This window comes from Glossina fuscipes, unplaced genomic scaffold (genome assembly GCF_014805625.2).
Source record: "Glossina fuscipes isolate IAEA_lab_2018 unplaced genomic scaffold, Yale_Gfus_2 222, whole genome shotgun sequence".
Lineage (NCBI taxonomy): Eukaryota > Metazoa > Arthropoda > Insecta > Diptera > Glossinidae > Glossina > Glossina fuscipes.
In genome coordinates, this window is record NW_023998565.1 from 1,130,784 (window position 1) to 1,146,741 (window position 15,958).

General features: G+C 34.6%; 1 protein-coding gene across 2 annotated transcripts; it reads right to left on the reverse strand.

Annotated features, from left to right (window-relative positions):
• Positions 1–6,664, reverse strand: LOC119642399 (breast cancer anti-estrogen resistance protein 3 homolog). Of its 2 annotated transcripts, XM_038041557.1 has the most exons (7): positions 6,565–6,664; positions 5,861–6,263; positions 4,753–4,855; positions 3,506–4,680; positions 2,989–3,444; positions 2,522–2,928; positions 1–2,450 (listed from the first exon to the last, which is right to left on the reverse strand). In XM_038041557.1, exons 2-7 carry the CDS (start codon positions 6,155–6,157, stop codon positions 2,285–2,287), a joined length of 2,604 nt encoding a protein of 867 aa, XP_037897485.1. In that variant the 5' UTR covers positions 6,158–6,263; positions 6,565–6,664; the 3' UTR covers positions 1–2,284. The 2 variants fall into 2 exon arrangements, with proteins under 2 accessions (XP_037897485.1, XP_037897487.1); XM_038041559.1 differs by lacking the exons at positions 5,861–6,263; positions 6,565–6,664 and adding an exon at positions 4,946–4,963.
• Between the last annotated feature and the right edge of the window lie 9,294 nt (positions 6,665–15,958).

The following is a 15,958-nucleotide window of genomic DNA, read 5'->3' on the forward strand; positions in this document are numbered from 1 at the left end:
TAAGTTTTCGTTAATTTATTTTATTGAGATTGCTTATATTTCCGTTTTTGTGGTTGTTTAGCTTTTAATAATCCGATTTAATCACAAATACTTCGGCGTTGCTATTAAATTGTAACATTTTTTACTATTTAAATACCTTTGATTAATTTTATATTGTCTGATATCTAAAGATTTCTCTCTCCCTTTTTTGATTTCGCATAAACTATGTGCAAATGTGTAGTAGGTTCTCTTACAAATTTGTTATTTTAAAAATTTATTTATATAAAGCCCACACAGTAACAGAAAACCGTTCAAACATAGCCTTGCGCATTCCCTTGCCATTGCACAAAAAGAAAAAGGGGCCAATATGGAAAGAAGGAGAGAAAAAATAGCTAGCTGTGTTACAAAGATTAGTTAATAAAATTGACACTAAACAAGATAAATTTAAACTAAATTAGTGTTAAGTCAGAATCGTTGTATTTTTCGGCACGTGTACAAAATTAGGGCAGTTATATTCTAAAAATTTTTAGTTATTCTTTAGAAATTTGAAGATATTTTAGGTATTAATGTGTTGTATACGCGTTAATACCGCTTTAAATTGAATAGCAACAGAAAGAAGAACTAAAGATCTTAAAACGATATGTATACGATTTATAATTAGTAAAAATTTCATATGTTAAACAATTATAATATAAATCGACGAATGATGTCAATAACGAATCTTTTTAAACTGCAGTTATTTATAATTTTAATAGCTTCCAAGAGCTTGCACTCGTTCTACATCGATTATTTAAGCTTCAATCGTTGGAACACGGACGTAATATTCGACATTTTGGTTGAAAATAGTTGTAATTTTTGGCAAAATCTCACGTATTTATTTTATCTGTTCAATTCATATTTATATATGCTTTCAACTGGGACTGCCCAATGTTATCTCTATCGTTAGAATGTCTAATAACATTGTGGGCGTTAATAATATTGTTGTTCTCTTCTTCTCAGCGCAATCGACATGCAACGATGGCGAGGTAAACATGATACATTATAATTTTATCGTTTAATATACAACTGTAACAACTTATGCAAAGCTTTGTTGGTTTCTTTTAATACATTTTGAAGCAAGTTGTTAGAAAGAAACGAAGTATTCGATAAATGGCTATTTTTGTGAACATTATTGATAATTCATATATGGAATATGCATATAACATTAAACATGTTTGTGTGCCTTTGGTTTTTATGCGATATATTTTTGTGCGATTTGTTGGCTTATTTAGTTCGTCTGGTAGATTGAAAACACGCAGAATTTTGCCAAAGCCATATTCAAACGTGTATTTGAATTCAAAAAATTATTTTTTATGCTCGTCATGAAAATATGAGACTTTCTACAGATATCCTATAAAATCCACGTCAGCAGAAAATTTCTGGAGAGACTGACGTCTCTTGTCAGACTGCTCGCACTCACAAATGTTGATATAGAAAGTTTGAAAATGGCATATATATGCTTGTGTGATATTCGTAGATAAGGGATGCTTGATTTGTGCACAGTCAGAATAAGCAGCAAGCTATTTTTACTTACTATCCCTAGCTGATATCGGTTGAAGCACGGAAGTGAGAGAGCTTTAAGTGTAATTTCGGGAGAAAAGTCGTTGCAATTCGGTTACAGAGGCATTTATAACCGGAAAAGTAACTGTACTTTCTGGCTCTTGAGAGATAATCAACTAAAGCTTTCCGTCTTCCTTCTTTTAATGCTTCCGCGGAGTCGTCGAAACGGTAATATTATGGTCAATCCACACACAAATCTGCTACTAATGAGATATTTGTTTATATTATGTGTTTATTCCTTTGCCCCCCTGGTAGTTTCAATAGGTTAAAAATAGCAATAGAAACCAGCAACTTTTGACACATGTTTTGGTTTAATCGCCAATCAAGGATGAAGATCGTTTAATATCATCTCGGAACTGAATATAAAATTTTAAAAACTTGTCTTCTACATCTTGCAGACAACGGATAACGATTTAAAATTTTGCATGAAGACGAACAAAAATTCCAATACAATTTTACATACAAAAATTTAGAAAAGCGTATGATTTTCAAATAATTTTTTTAGATACTCAAGATTGCCTTCAAGCCATATATATAGTTTTTTACATTCAGGTTGTGTACATATCTGTGTATAAGCGAAAAATATCGTAGGCTAGTTATTGATGAAGGATAATAATTTTATATTATCATTGCATTACTTTTAAAGTCTTCTTACTTGACGTTTGCAATGTCTAGACAAAGTCACTCCGAACTATTTTTGTGAAATTTAGCTTGTTGTTCTAATGGTTGGGGCTGTTGAGAGAGTATCTTTAGCGGTATTACAAAATTTGTTAGTCATTAATGCTAACACCTTTTCGAGTTTTGTATGGCGATCATTGACAGAAGCAGTAGCACCTTTGCTTCCCCATAGAAATTTTATATGGAACTCAGTTCTAAAATGAAGAAGTAGTATCAATATTTGAAATATTTTCATTTTCGAGAATTTATAGTTAATTCTTCTCACCGAAAGGCATCACTCAACAATTCATCCATTCTAGAAGAGGATTCCTCCAATATGATCTTCGAATTTTTACGATATAATTTTAAATTGTTAAGAAAACTCCGAGATGAATCTAAGTGTTGATAATTTATAAACATTCCAAAATCATCAGCTTTACTTTCCCACGATGTAATACACGTATTGTATAGGGATGATTTTTCTTTTGTGTTACTTAGATTAAGTATGTCCATAACAGATCTATCTTTTAATAACACATATAGAAGGACATGGGGCACAGTAGTATTCGGCGCCTGTGGATTGGAGCATTCGTTCATACTTATCAGGGTGGGACGTAATTTTGCTTCAAACATAAAAGCATCATTTGTATATTTTTGGCGTAGCAAGTGCCAGGCAGAATCCAGTTTTTGTATCTGGAAAATTAAAACAAATTTTATATCGATGGAAGACATTCCTGAGAATAAGGCCCAAACCTGCGGCATGCACACCCCCAACATGATGTTTGAAAAACCAAACAAATTACCCAAAGCTGTTTTAGTTTCTACAGCGATTTGAATCCATTTACTTAGTAGTTCTGCGCGATCATGATCGGTTTGACAAGTTAGTATAGTGACGGCTACCACTAGTTTTATGCACTGGGTACGTTCTATTAAATCATTACGAAATGTTTTACCTTGCGGTAATGTTAACATTTCCAAACCACAATAATTGGATATGTGACCATCAATGTTATGTTCAGTTTCTACATCAAAGGAAGGTTCTTCAATCAATAAGCCGATATCTATACGTGTTAAATGCTCTGCTAACATTTTCGGTCCAGTTTCTAGTAACATAATTTTAAAAGTGTTGAGGGCATCACCATCTAAAGGTTTATTTTCTACAGATGGTAGTAGAAGTGTGCTAAAGTTTTCCACATCAAATTTGGAGACCTACAAGAAACCTCGAACGTATAGCAAAAAAGCGTAAGCAGTTAGTTAAACGGAAACGAACCGCTTTAAATTCGGGAATTTCCAAAGTAAATAATTGTTCCTCAGCCGCAATCGCATCAAATTCGGTCAAACTTTTTAAAGTTATTGATGAAGCAGAATTGCTCATATAGCGTGGATTTTTTATCACTACACCGCGATGTACAATGAACTCATTTATGTCTCCAAGCATAGAATCTCCGGATCCATTACCCGAATCTGAACCACTAAGTTGATATATGCCTACTAGACCAGCTCTGTGTAAAGCGTATTGTTGTTCCAATGTTGCTTGTTCCTTTTCACGTCGTGGTAAACTGGCTACAGTAACGCTGTTACGATTTGGTTTAGGTGGTGGACTGGGAGGTTTTTCCGGCAGTTCTGGTATTTGATTAAATTCTAGTGTGGAAAACATACTATTTTGGCAATCCAGAGAGAAATCACGTCCCAAGCTTGTTTTACGATTCAGACTATTACGAAAAGCATTTGAAGTCGGACGTGGTAACGAATGGGTGGTAAATTTGGAATGATGATCAATTAGATCACCGGTGGCTGTACATCTGGCTATCGTTTGGAAACCGTTGGTGGGTATTTTTCCGTGTAAATGTAATTTCTCCAAATGAACGTGTAATCGACTTTCATTGGGTGAGCTGCAAATAGCATCGCCTCTGTCGCATTGACTAAACCGACGAGAATCAGCACGATATCCATTACCGTAGCTGACATTAATGTTAGTCAGCGAACCGCTTACTATGACCACGCCCCCGTGGTCAGTATTCCCTTGATTTTTAAAAACACCTTCGCTCTTGCCCATATCAACGTTCTTAATGTTTGATGCAGCTATAGCTTGAGCTGGGGTCAAGCTTTGAGAGCGTTGTTTTTTTGATGGCAAGCATGGCGCTGGATTTAATTTACCAGCTGGCGGTGATGACATGGAATTTTTTGCAGATTTGTCCATCGATTGGCCATTGCATATTTGCAGTGATTGCTGATGCTGCTCCAGTGGAGAACCTATTATTCCGGCAAAACGAAATCCCACATTATTACACAGAGGAGAACTAATTGGGCTAGGACCACGCAAACCCGCTAACATTTGTGTGTGCAGTTGATTGTCCATAATCTTGTGACCATAAAAAGATAATGGATATGTGCGATTACATGGGTATTGTATACGGGCCCCTGACGCTAAAGAAATTGGTTTACCTGCGAGTAGAGCAAAAACCGTTTGCCTAATAAAATTGATCAATATAAATAATTACGTGATAAATTTTTTACCAGAACCCACGTAGAATGTTATAAGATCGGGTATAGCGTCGAAGGCATCTTCCTCGAATTGATACTGCATTCTTTCGTAAACAGTCTCTGGTTGAACTAATATCTAGTAATAAATGAAACGAGAAGTTATTAATTTTATTGCACAGTGCTTGGAAATTAGGGCCCAATTGTCATTGTGATAATATTTTACAACCAAAAACTAGATGATTTTTCGGTACGTTCTTTGTATATTAATTTTTGCTGAATATTCACAAGTAAGACTTATTTTTATCTGTTTGGGCGCGTAAACAAGCGAAACTGACACATCTGGGGAAAATCTGGGGCAATTTCTTAAATGAGTCTGAGGATTGCAATCCCATTAGCAGGTGACGTTAGCATTACAACTCTAGAAAATTATCTAACTGAAATTTTATGCGAAGTTTATGTTAGGTGCTTGTGTGAAGTTTGATCAGAAACATCTATTGGAGAAAATGGTAGAGAGGAAATATCAATGTACACAACTGTTAAATTCAATGAGTTTGACCTTTTTCTACATAAACTAATATTTTTCTATTTACTATTATCGAGTTGTTCAGTGTGTACAGACGCTAATCATGGAAAGCTCAAAATTGCATTTTCGACATTAATTACTTCTCAATCTATCCATTTTGGAAACTTATGACGATGCTGCCCCATCATATCACAATTGTCGGTTTTGGTTTCAACAGTTTAAAAGTTACGATTTTGATGTCAACGACAAAGAACGGCTTGGACGTCAAAAAATTTCGAAGACAGTGAATTGTAAGACTTACTGAACGCTTGGAAAGCTCAAACTCTCAAGGACGCCTATTGGAGAGTTCAAGTTCTCAAGGACCTTTAAGGTAAATGAATGTCCCCATTTGGCCAGAAAGATGGAAAAAAATTTTAGAAAATGATAGCAAATATTCAACAAAAAATTATCAGAATATTTGCAAGGAACTATTAATATTCAGCACGATCAAGATTGGTAAGCATAGTATTACTTAATCGGGATTAATGCAAAATTAAGACAGCAGTATTGCCTGTTGTGTAAATGTAATGTTTTAATTGCCAGAGCTATCTCTTACTTTATTTTAGTTTGAAGACTCACCTTATTGATAACGAAATGCAAGACAGCCGTTTTCGTACGGCAAGTTAGTACATAGTTATCTGGTTGTGACGTACAATCTCGTATCAGGAAATCTCCCTCTCGTAATACAATTTCTTCAGCACGATGACGTGACAGAGGCCCATGATACCAGGCATGCGACCGTAAATCACGGGAATCCAAACCCAGTTCCCATTCTAAAGCTTTTTTTAAAGCCAATGCTTCTTGACGCTCACTTTTTGGTGGTAACACAGCTACAGGCTGATGAAAAGAGTCCGAATTTAAGGTATCGTTTTCCATGATATTGGAATAGGAGAAGGTGCAAGTGTTCGGTGAAAGAATTAAATTATCGACGATTAAATTTAGCGAGAAATGAGTTTAATGATTCTCACGAAGTTTCATTTAACTGAAAAGTATTAAAGGACACAATAAGCAGTGAGGCATAGTGCGAATAAATAAAAAATAATTAATAAAATAAATGATGAAGAAACAGATATAAAGACGCCCTCCACCCTTATGTATGGTGCGATAGCATTTTATATGTTCGTACTACTTTCGATATACATAAAAGTTTTCATGGAGATTGTTAATAATTTCATTTAGTCATATTTATTTCAGAGAACTTCATGTTGCTTTTATTTGAGTTCTTTATTTATTGAGGTTTTTCAAAATCTTTAAAGTTTGAAATACTTTGTATAGGAACTCACTTCTCACATTTTGTTGTTCGCTTTTAAGTTGCAAAAAGGTTTTAAGAATTTCGCCGGCCCTACCCAGAAAATATGTCGCAATGCTTATTCTTCTTTATTCGAAACTCTATACCGTTAATACGCGTCTAGAATTTCTACGCGAAGTACGTTCACGCCAACGTATATTTTCTGTCTAATTATTTGTTGTAGTAAATTTTGTGAATCTAGGAAAGTAAACTAATAAAGAGAGTAAAAAATGAGAGGTAGAAAAATATGTTCTCTTACACCCTTACTGCACTATATGTATATTCATGCATTATAATTTGTCTGATTGTAATTTTCCAACCACTCTATGTTTTGATTACGCCTCTGGGACATATTTTCTCACGCATGCTCAACTCATTTGAGATTATGTAGATTCCCCACTGTCCTCCATAATTTTCAAAACTATCCTACGCCGTGTGCAGCCTATATATACCGCGCTCCCAGGCTTTTCCAACTCGTATCGTCTTAACCATAAAAGATTTATAACAATTTAGTTCATCACTGATGTTTAAGTCATTTAACGTCATATACAAGAGCCTAGAGGCTTACGTTCATAATATTTATTAATATATATCTGAAAAAAATTTGATAAGTATAATTGGAACTTTCAGTTAAAGACCCGTTTCTGTCTGTTCGCCTGTCCGCCTTTTAGCGCAACTCAAAAAAGGTGAATTTTTTTCGGCAAATGAACCTAAAAGAGTGTAGCAATGTATGACCTTCAGCAGATATTAAGACTTTTTGAACATTGATGTACATCATGTAAACATTATATGCAAGAGTGGTTCTTTTAATAGAAGAAGTTGTTTTGCAAATTTATTTTATTATATTTCAACACCATATTCTTTTAATATTTTTTGGTAAAGTCCGAGAAAAAGGTATATAAACAACTGTTAGCTTTCAAATTGTTGGTCATGTGTAGTAATTTGGTGATTATGGTGTTAAGAAATAATACATTTAATACATTTTTTTTAACACAGCGCCTAAAAAAAGCATTAGAGACCCCACGTCATGCATGTAATCTTGACGAGCATCAAACTCTGGATCGATTTAAACATGCCCGGTCTTCGTCTGTGTGCGTCTGTGTAATGTCGGTTTTAAACATTCTCCTGGCTGCGAAATTGAAGCTATCGGTTTCAAATTTGACAGAAACGTTGGAAGTTGTTGCTCGCAGAGTTGGAATTACTTGAAAACGGCACCAATGGGTCGAAGGACAAGCCCACAGCGCAATGTAAATTAAGAATACCTCTGTTTTTCAAAAGGGATAAAAAGTTGGAACGCATATTCTGTGGGCGTTGCTGTAGCACTTGCACGAAAATATGAAAAATCGGCCGCTCCCATTCCATATTGTACAGCGTGAAAATTATGTTCTTTTATTTTTTTATCTGTTTTAGTATAACAGTGATGGGTATGAAAGATTCGATCACGACCATATATAGGTTCCTTACTTGCTTTCCTTTGAATAGATTTTTTGAAGCCAAGGCGACCACACGTTTGAGTTTAAGAAATTCGCGTAACCGGTAATAGGCTGTACTTAACGCACTTAATGTACATGCTGCTACTTTCGTCATAATATTGTAGGAAATCGTGGAATGTTTGGTAAAGTTTTGGATCGGAGTTTATCTTGCCATTTATTGTACACTTGTAGCATACTTAAAGGACGCTTAACGAAATGTGACTAGATAACATTGCCCTACAGAATTTTTATAATTTTGATGTGATCTAAGTGAAAGTGTAGTGCAATGAGTAAACTTACTTCGCCATCCAGTATCATTCAAAGCAAATTGGTTAGGAAACATTTTAATAATTAAAATAAATAATACGAATAATAAATGAGGAGTAATTAAGTATTTGACAAAACATCTAATTGATGATTATGTTAAATAATATGAATTATAAATTAATACTAATTAAGTTATTGACAAAATAACTAATTTAATTAATAATAACATTTAACTCACCTATTTAAAAACTCGCCGTTTAAAAATTCATGTTTTTTAATTAAATAAACCTTTTTTCAAAACTTTTTTTAATAAAGGAATTAAACAATTCACAACAACAATCTGTTCAAGATGTATTGCTAAATAAATATCACCACTGCGTTGCTAAGATTTTAAACCCTCATCACGGGTTACGGAACTACGATGCTTTTGCAAACGTGAAATTATCAAAGCAGGTATAGTAAGAAGAAGAAGAACAATTTGACGGTTTTCGTAATAATAAAACGGGAAGAAGGAGGCGAAAAAAGTTGAACATACACCATTCGAAGCTGATTTAAAGGCTCATCCATCGCCAGCTTTAACTATAACATTTTCGCTTTTTCAATGTCGATTTGATTGTAAGAAAGGGCTCAAATGATATGCATGCATATCTCAATCTCATAAACCGTTTGTATATATACGCCTTATCGTCGGTTATAGCATAGATTTTAATCAGGAAAAATGTTTGAACGAAACTCGAAGCAATTTTTACAGAAATATAACCACTCTGAACTTCTTTACTTATGAATTCTTTAAATACATTACATGTTCAACGATTAATTTCGTTACATTCCTAATTCGTTGCACTATGTTTTCAAAATTGTTAATTGCAGTTTTAATCCGATATTAATTTAATGCACTCGCTTCAGTTTTAATAATCTTGTAAAACGTGAAGGTCAAATTTATTCTTTTTCAAAAAAAAAAAAAAAAAAAATAAGGAATTCTTCCAAGCTTTTCCTCACAATTTTTTTTCTTTTTTCTTTTAAATTCAAAAAAAAAAAATTGGCTAATGACTGCAGTCTCAAATCAGCACTTCCCTCGATTGACAAAAAGAGATTTCCTTTTTTCTTTAAAATAAGGAAAAAAACAATTGGCTACTCATTTTCCTCCATACTTAGCCTACAAGCGGTTTATTGTTATAACTAATTTTTTTTTTGTACAAAACACCACTAGTTATGGCTAATCGCTAAAAAGAAATGCCTTCCAAGAGTTTCCTTTCTATTTTATATAGTCGAGTAAGCCAATAGGACTTATATTGTAGAAGTTTGTTATTGCAACAGAAAAGCATCGAACAATGCCGACCTGATGTTATACTACGATATGGTTGGATTGTTAGTAAAAGCGGAAAAGAAGCTATAATTATAACTTACAAACCAATTTAAAGCAAGTAAGAACATTGCGTTTGGGCCATCAGGTACTCTACACAACTTCGCTCTACACTTTGCCGCTTTATTGTATGTATAAATATATTACGTTACGTTAGCTCATTGGCGGTAGAAGCACTGAAAAGATAAGAAGTGGTTTTTTTGATATAATTAATTTGTAAATTTAATTTTCAGATAAAGAAACCTACTAAAGCCAGATAGCTCTTCTCCCTTCATCATTATTAACGCCTTTCGTCACAGATTTTTGATTTGTTAGGAGTGTTCTTATCACCTATCGTTATGCTCACTTAAGTTGCTGCCGCAGCAACGTCTTTTATTATCCTTTTGCTGTGTCTTCGTTAACTTTTTCCATCTTCGTTAGGAAGATGAACAGAAAAATGATGTCGTCAGGTAAAAAACGTGATGAATTAAATGTCAATGAAGTGGAAAAATCTAAAATTGGAATACTAAAGAATAAAGGATAAAGTAAAAAAGCCTCATTAGGTTTTACGTTTGCAAACAAGCAACGAAGTTTGGCAACTCTGCACCCGCGCTGTTGTCATACTGCTTTACTTCGTATGTAAAAATTTTGCAATTTATTTTTTATTATAATGCTTTGTTGCTTTATACGCTTTTAAAGCCTAATTAATTATAAAAGTGTTAAAATTTATTCAATTATATTGAACTTTTTGTTTCGATATTCATTTTGGTTTTTGCGATAAGCATTTGTTTTCATCAAAAAATTTCTTTCTTGTTTTTTGCGTGTTGTTACTTCCAAACGTCTACCATGATTGACGGCGTTTACAGTTTTCCCTCGGTTTGCTCTTGTTTTAAATAGTGTTAAGTATGCGTTTAATTTAAAATATCGTTTTTGAATACGTAATAAACTTTTTTTTTTCTTTTTTCACAAACTCTATTTTGTTTGTTGCTTTCTGTTAGTGTTCTGGGGTGTTTATATACATCACGTCGTATTAAAACAGGCCGATTCATTACTTGTTGACTTTGCGAGCGTTTTGTCATGCGAAGTGCGAAGGTATCAGTGGCGGTACTACAGATGCACTCCTAGATCCTTTCAAAAGATTGCGATAATCATGTTCCGACTGTAGGAAGCGAGATGTTGATCTTTACAGGCTTTTCACGGAAACATAGAATGGGTTTTCTGAATTAAGTAAAAATCTTGTGACATTCTGTGAAAAGTTTGAATAAATCAAAAAAATGTTGGATGAGTGTCGCTATCTAAAGCACTCACCTTCTCCCGCGGCATGTAAGAGATCAACTCGTAGTGTAGGGTGCAGTATTTCGCCTCCGTCTGCACCTAAATCTCATTCGTCAATTCATTAGAGCTTTCCATTTTTGCCTACGAAGAATGTTAGCGTTGTGTTGTTAACCTAACCCTTGTAAGCCTTTCTCGTTTCAGCTGTGCTGAAGTGGCAAGTGTATCTCTTCACGGTGGTGTTGCTCAAGCTACTCTGTGTATATCTCCAAAGCATATTAATAAAAATAACAAATCCGCCCCTCACCTTGGTTGTTCTGATGTGTCCGCTAGTCAACATGCTTGGCACTTCGCACATACAAGTGATATCCTTCCCCCTTTTTTCTCACAAATTCAAAATTCTCTATCTGTGAATCCTATCGTTCCTAGTATGAATTATGTCTTCTTGACGGCTCAAATCACTTAGAGTTATAGCGATAATTTCGGTTGTATGGTCCGCACTTCAACGATACAACTTCAACATCTGATAGCGCTGTTGCGTTTTTCAATGAATACTTTGATTGTAGTTTATTTCAACACAACCGTGCAGTGTAATGTCAGATTGCTAGATCTTTGCTTTGCCAAATTCCCGGAGATAGTTGCAAATCGCTGATCACCGTTTAGTTTACCTGAGGACCCATATCCTCGATTTTTTCGTTTTATAGTATGTTAAACCTAGCTATTTCTGCATCCGTTCCGATCAAGCAACCTTGCCTTCAAAGGAAGTGCTCGCCATGGTTCAACAAGAGAACTAGGTATTATAAAGATAGGAAAAACGAACTTTTCAAAAAATTTATGTCATTTTATAATTTCATTTGATAACATCCTTTTATCCTGCTTATTAGTCCTAAATATTTTTATAAGTTTGTCAACTCCAAAAGAAAAATCTCGACATATCCCTCGAAGGTTTCTTTCAATGACTCATAGTCTTCCGGTCATGTTGAAATCTTAAATACCGACGAATTTATTCAATTGTTAACTCCGATTTAATCCGTATGCAATAACTAACTCGGTCTTGATTTCTAATTTGGTCATTTTAGAAAGTGACGTTTTACATGGTTTGAGGTCTCTAAAATATAGTTCTATGCCTGGACTTGATGGGATTCCACTATGTACATTTAAATCATGCTCTGTCGAGCTATATGTTGCTCTTTCTATGATTTTTAATCACTCCTTGAAATCAGGTGTTTGTGCTGGAATTGGTTTCTTTGCCCACTTCACTAGAAACAGAGGTCACATTGAGAGCTACTTAGGTATCGTGTAGTTGAATGTCCTACCTAAATTATTTGAGCTAGTTGTTATCCAGCCTTTAGCTTTTGCTATCAAATATTGTATTTCACCATTTTAGCAGGGCTTTCGGAAAGGAAGACATATTGCCATGAATCTCCTAGAGTTTACTTGTCATGTTTTCGAAGCTTTTTATAGTGGCTCTCACACGTGTATAGTGATTTTAGTAAAGCGCTTGACTTAAATAATCATAACTTAATAAATTTCATACTCTAGGCCTCTGGCTTCCCTTTGTAATTAGTGAAATGAATAAGCTCTTATTTTGATAACAGCTCATTCAGAATTCTGTTTAACTTCATCACCTGGGAAGAATTTCACTGCCGTCAAGACAGCCTCTGAGACCCCTTTCATTTAATTTATACATTAATGGTATTTCCTCGGTGATTAAATTCAACCATATATTAATGTATGCTGACTACGTTAAACTGTTTTCCTCCTTCTCTTTGGAATCGCAATCGTGTCAACTTCAAATTCATTTAAATATCTTGGTTACGTATTGTCAAATTTTGTGATATTAAATCCAAAAAAATGCAAGAAGCTCTCTTTCTCAAGAAAGAAGTCATTCATAACTGAATATTTTATTGGAAAACATGGAGCCGCTTATCGATTTAGGGGTTCTATTTGTCTGAAAATTATGTTTTAATTTGCACATTGAGTATTCGCACATTGATTGAACAATAGTTTCCATTAAGAGGTGGCCCGAAGAGCTTAAGCATCTTTACACTACAAAATGGCTATACATAAGTTACACCGATACTTGTACTTGCGCATGCCTCTGTTGTGTGATCTCTTTCCTATAGGTGTTATGTACATTTAGTTGAATCCGTTCAAAAAAAAATTTTCCTGTTCTCCCTTAGGAATTTGGGGAACCGTTAGACGTCCTTGTCTGTCTGCTTCCTCATGAAAGTAGGTTGCTTCTGTTATTCTTACCATCACTTGAGAAAAGTAGATTTATTCTTGGTTTTTCCTTTTTAATTAAAATAGTTAACGGTACTATCGATTTGCGCGCACGTTTTGCTGAGAGAAACTTTAGTGTCCTTAATCGCTTCTCTAGGCACTTCATTTTCATTAAACTTAGTCAATGTAAATATTATTACGAATTGTTTAATCCGTTCAGAGTTGTCGTTTAGTCAGAAATCTAAGTGATGTCTATGACTTAATCTCAATGTCGGACTCTTTAAAGTCTCTCAAAACAGCTATGCTTAATGCGCGCTATTTTTCTAAACTAACTTGCAATCTTAACAAGTCGCTATAATTCCAAAGTTAACTGGTGTTGTTTACTGTTATCGGTTGCCAAGCTTCTGTATATTTGCAACAGCTTAATGGGTTCGTCCCTAACGTGGATCTGTACTGGTTGTGGGTTTATCCCTGCACCAGCTGTGTACATGCTGTTTTTTCTTTCTTATTTACTTATACATGAATTATTATTTGATTATTTATTTGTTTTTTTTTTTCTTTTCCTTACGTACTTTGCATTAGTTTCAATAATGATTAGTGTAGGATTTACTTCTAAGACTCTGAATTCGGCCGTTGGTTCATTTTAGTTGAGTTTCGTGTGGATAAATAAAGAAATTCAGATAACATAACTTAGGTATAAGCTACGTTTTACCGACAGCCTCAAATGTTGGTCTGAAGCTAAAACAATGAAGTTAAAAAAGATCCTCCAATATAAATACGGTAGATGTCGAATGCTGTTGAATTTAGCGCAATGGTGTCGAATCTAACAGCTTTCTTAGCAACCACCGATACTGCCCGAGGGTTAAATAATTCAGCTTTATTTGATGAGTTGGTTAGAAAATCACCTACGCCAAAAAGAGAGGAATGGGCTAGAAAGAGCGGAATGGGAAAAAATTCAACTACTGTTTAGCGAAGACAGCAGCTTTGCCTTAGCAACAGGCTATGAAGAAAATGAAGCTGAAAATAAAACCATTCATCACTACGAAAAAAACCAATTAAAATACCTTAATTGTCAACGTACATCGGTTTTATAAACATCATATCGCATATTGGACCAGCTGTAATTCAACATGTTAGAGTTATTTAAACCTTAGCTAAACTAAAAGGTGGACAGAGATTCTAATCATCTCCGTGAAGTCGACAAAGCAAAGATGTGATCTTTACAATTATCAGCATGACTATATCGAAGTAAGAAAAAGGTTCGGTCAAATGATTCACGGTATTAAAGCTTGTACATGTGTGTATATAAATGCAGTGTTATGGCATTTGTTTATCCGGACTCAAAAGTATCATTAATCTGACGTTTCTGAATTCTCATAACGCATGACCGGCGGAGAACCCATAGACTTTTGTTTCGAGCCTACAAAGGAGGAAAAGAAGTAGATGTAAAATAGCCAATATCGTCGTTGGGACTCCATGTAGCATGTGGTAAGTCTCCCAACACTAATATAATTGTTTGAAACGAGATAACACAAGTTTAATCAAGAGTACGTGCTCTGTATAAATATAAATATCTGACTGCGACGGGAGAAATGGGGAGATATCTTTAGTTTTAACACAGATAAATTCCACATTGGCAGACCCGGAAAACGTCATAAGGATCAGGAAGGAACACATCCGCACCATTGTTGTACACCCTTTTCCTTCTTAAATCTTGAAAATCTTGAGAGCCTGGCAAGTTATTAAGTTTCGTGTTGAGACCACGGACATTCTGGTAAAGGACAGTAGGCTTATCAGTTAGTTTCATGAAACCTCCTCTGAAGGGTCACGTCTTATAGGCAGAGTTTTACTTTTTGTGTATAGAAAATTCTTTAACGAGGGCGCCCTCAGCGCAGAAAGGCGAGCTAGAATTTGGCACAGGGATATTTCTCTAGGCTGATCGTGATTAAACTTAAAAATTCCGACTTTCTTCAACTCAGCGTCGGGCAAATTTTGTCCTTATGTACTTTAATACCATATTCCCCGTTATGGTCCATGCAAACCCAGAAATGAATAGTGCTTTGTGCGCAGAAATGACAACCAGATGGTCCATTACCTACTAGCAAGTGAAACATGACCACTCAGTTTAAACTGACCTGCGATCGGCTACGATAGACTTAGAGTCATCAATGTTACTGGAATAACTGGCCACAGCCGCAAGCAAACTCAACGTCATTACCTCATCAGTAGGGCATCGTTAATGGTGTACATAGCATTGAAAATAAAATAAATATTGAAAAAACTATTATCTAACTCTTTTTTATTGATTTATTTATTCTACTTATACATGAAACTCAACCAAAACAAATTGGCAGTCGAGTTCAATTTATTCTTAAAGTATATCCTATATTAATTAATATTAATACTTAGCATAAATATAATAAAACAAATAAAAAATAAACTTATATTACATCTGTTCGAGAGCCATAAGAATGAGTATGTGCAGTTTACCGATAAGTCGGAACTAGCTGTCGACAAGTTTCGTCGAAAGTATTCAGCAAACAGATTTGAGATTTCGAAATCATCCGAGGAATCAGAGCCATTAAAAGAAACATGCGAGGGATGCGTGGAAATTTTTCTTTTTCAGGTAACAAATTTTAAAAGGTATTTAGCATTAGCAAACAGCCTACAGAACAAATAAGAAAAATTTTGAGTCTAACGACGTTAATCTTTGATCATTTTGTTTTTGTGCAAATATTATAACAAGCTCGCACTACTGAAATAACTATGAAGAACTAATATAGCTATGCTGGCACCTGAAAAATTATAAGCTT

What these genes read in the sequence shown, in the direction of transcription:
- LOC119642399 (XM_038041557.1), bottom strand. Translation starts at nt 6,157, where the DNA reads ATGGAAAACGATACCTTAAATTCGGACTCTTTTCATCAGCCTGTAGCT. An exon ending in TGCATTTCGTTATCAATAAG is followed by an intron (nt 4,856 to 5,860) that starts GTGAGTCTTCAA and finishes ATTTATTACTAG; the next exon opens with ATATTAGTTCAACCAGAGAC. An exon ending in TTGTTGAGTGATGCCTTTCG is followed by an intron (nt 2,451 to 2,521) that starts GTGAGAAGAATT and finishes TCTTCATTTTAG; the next exon opens with AACTGAGTTCCATATAAAAT.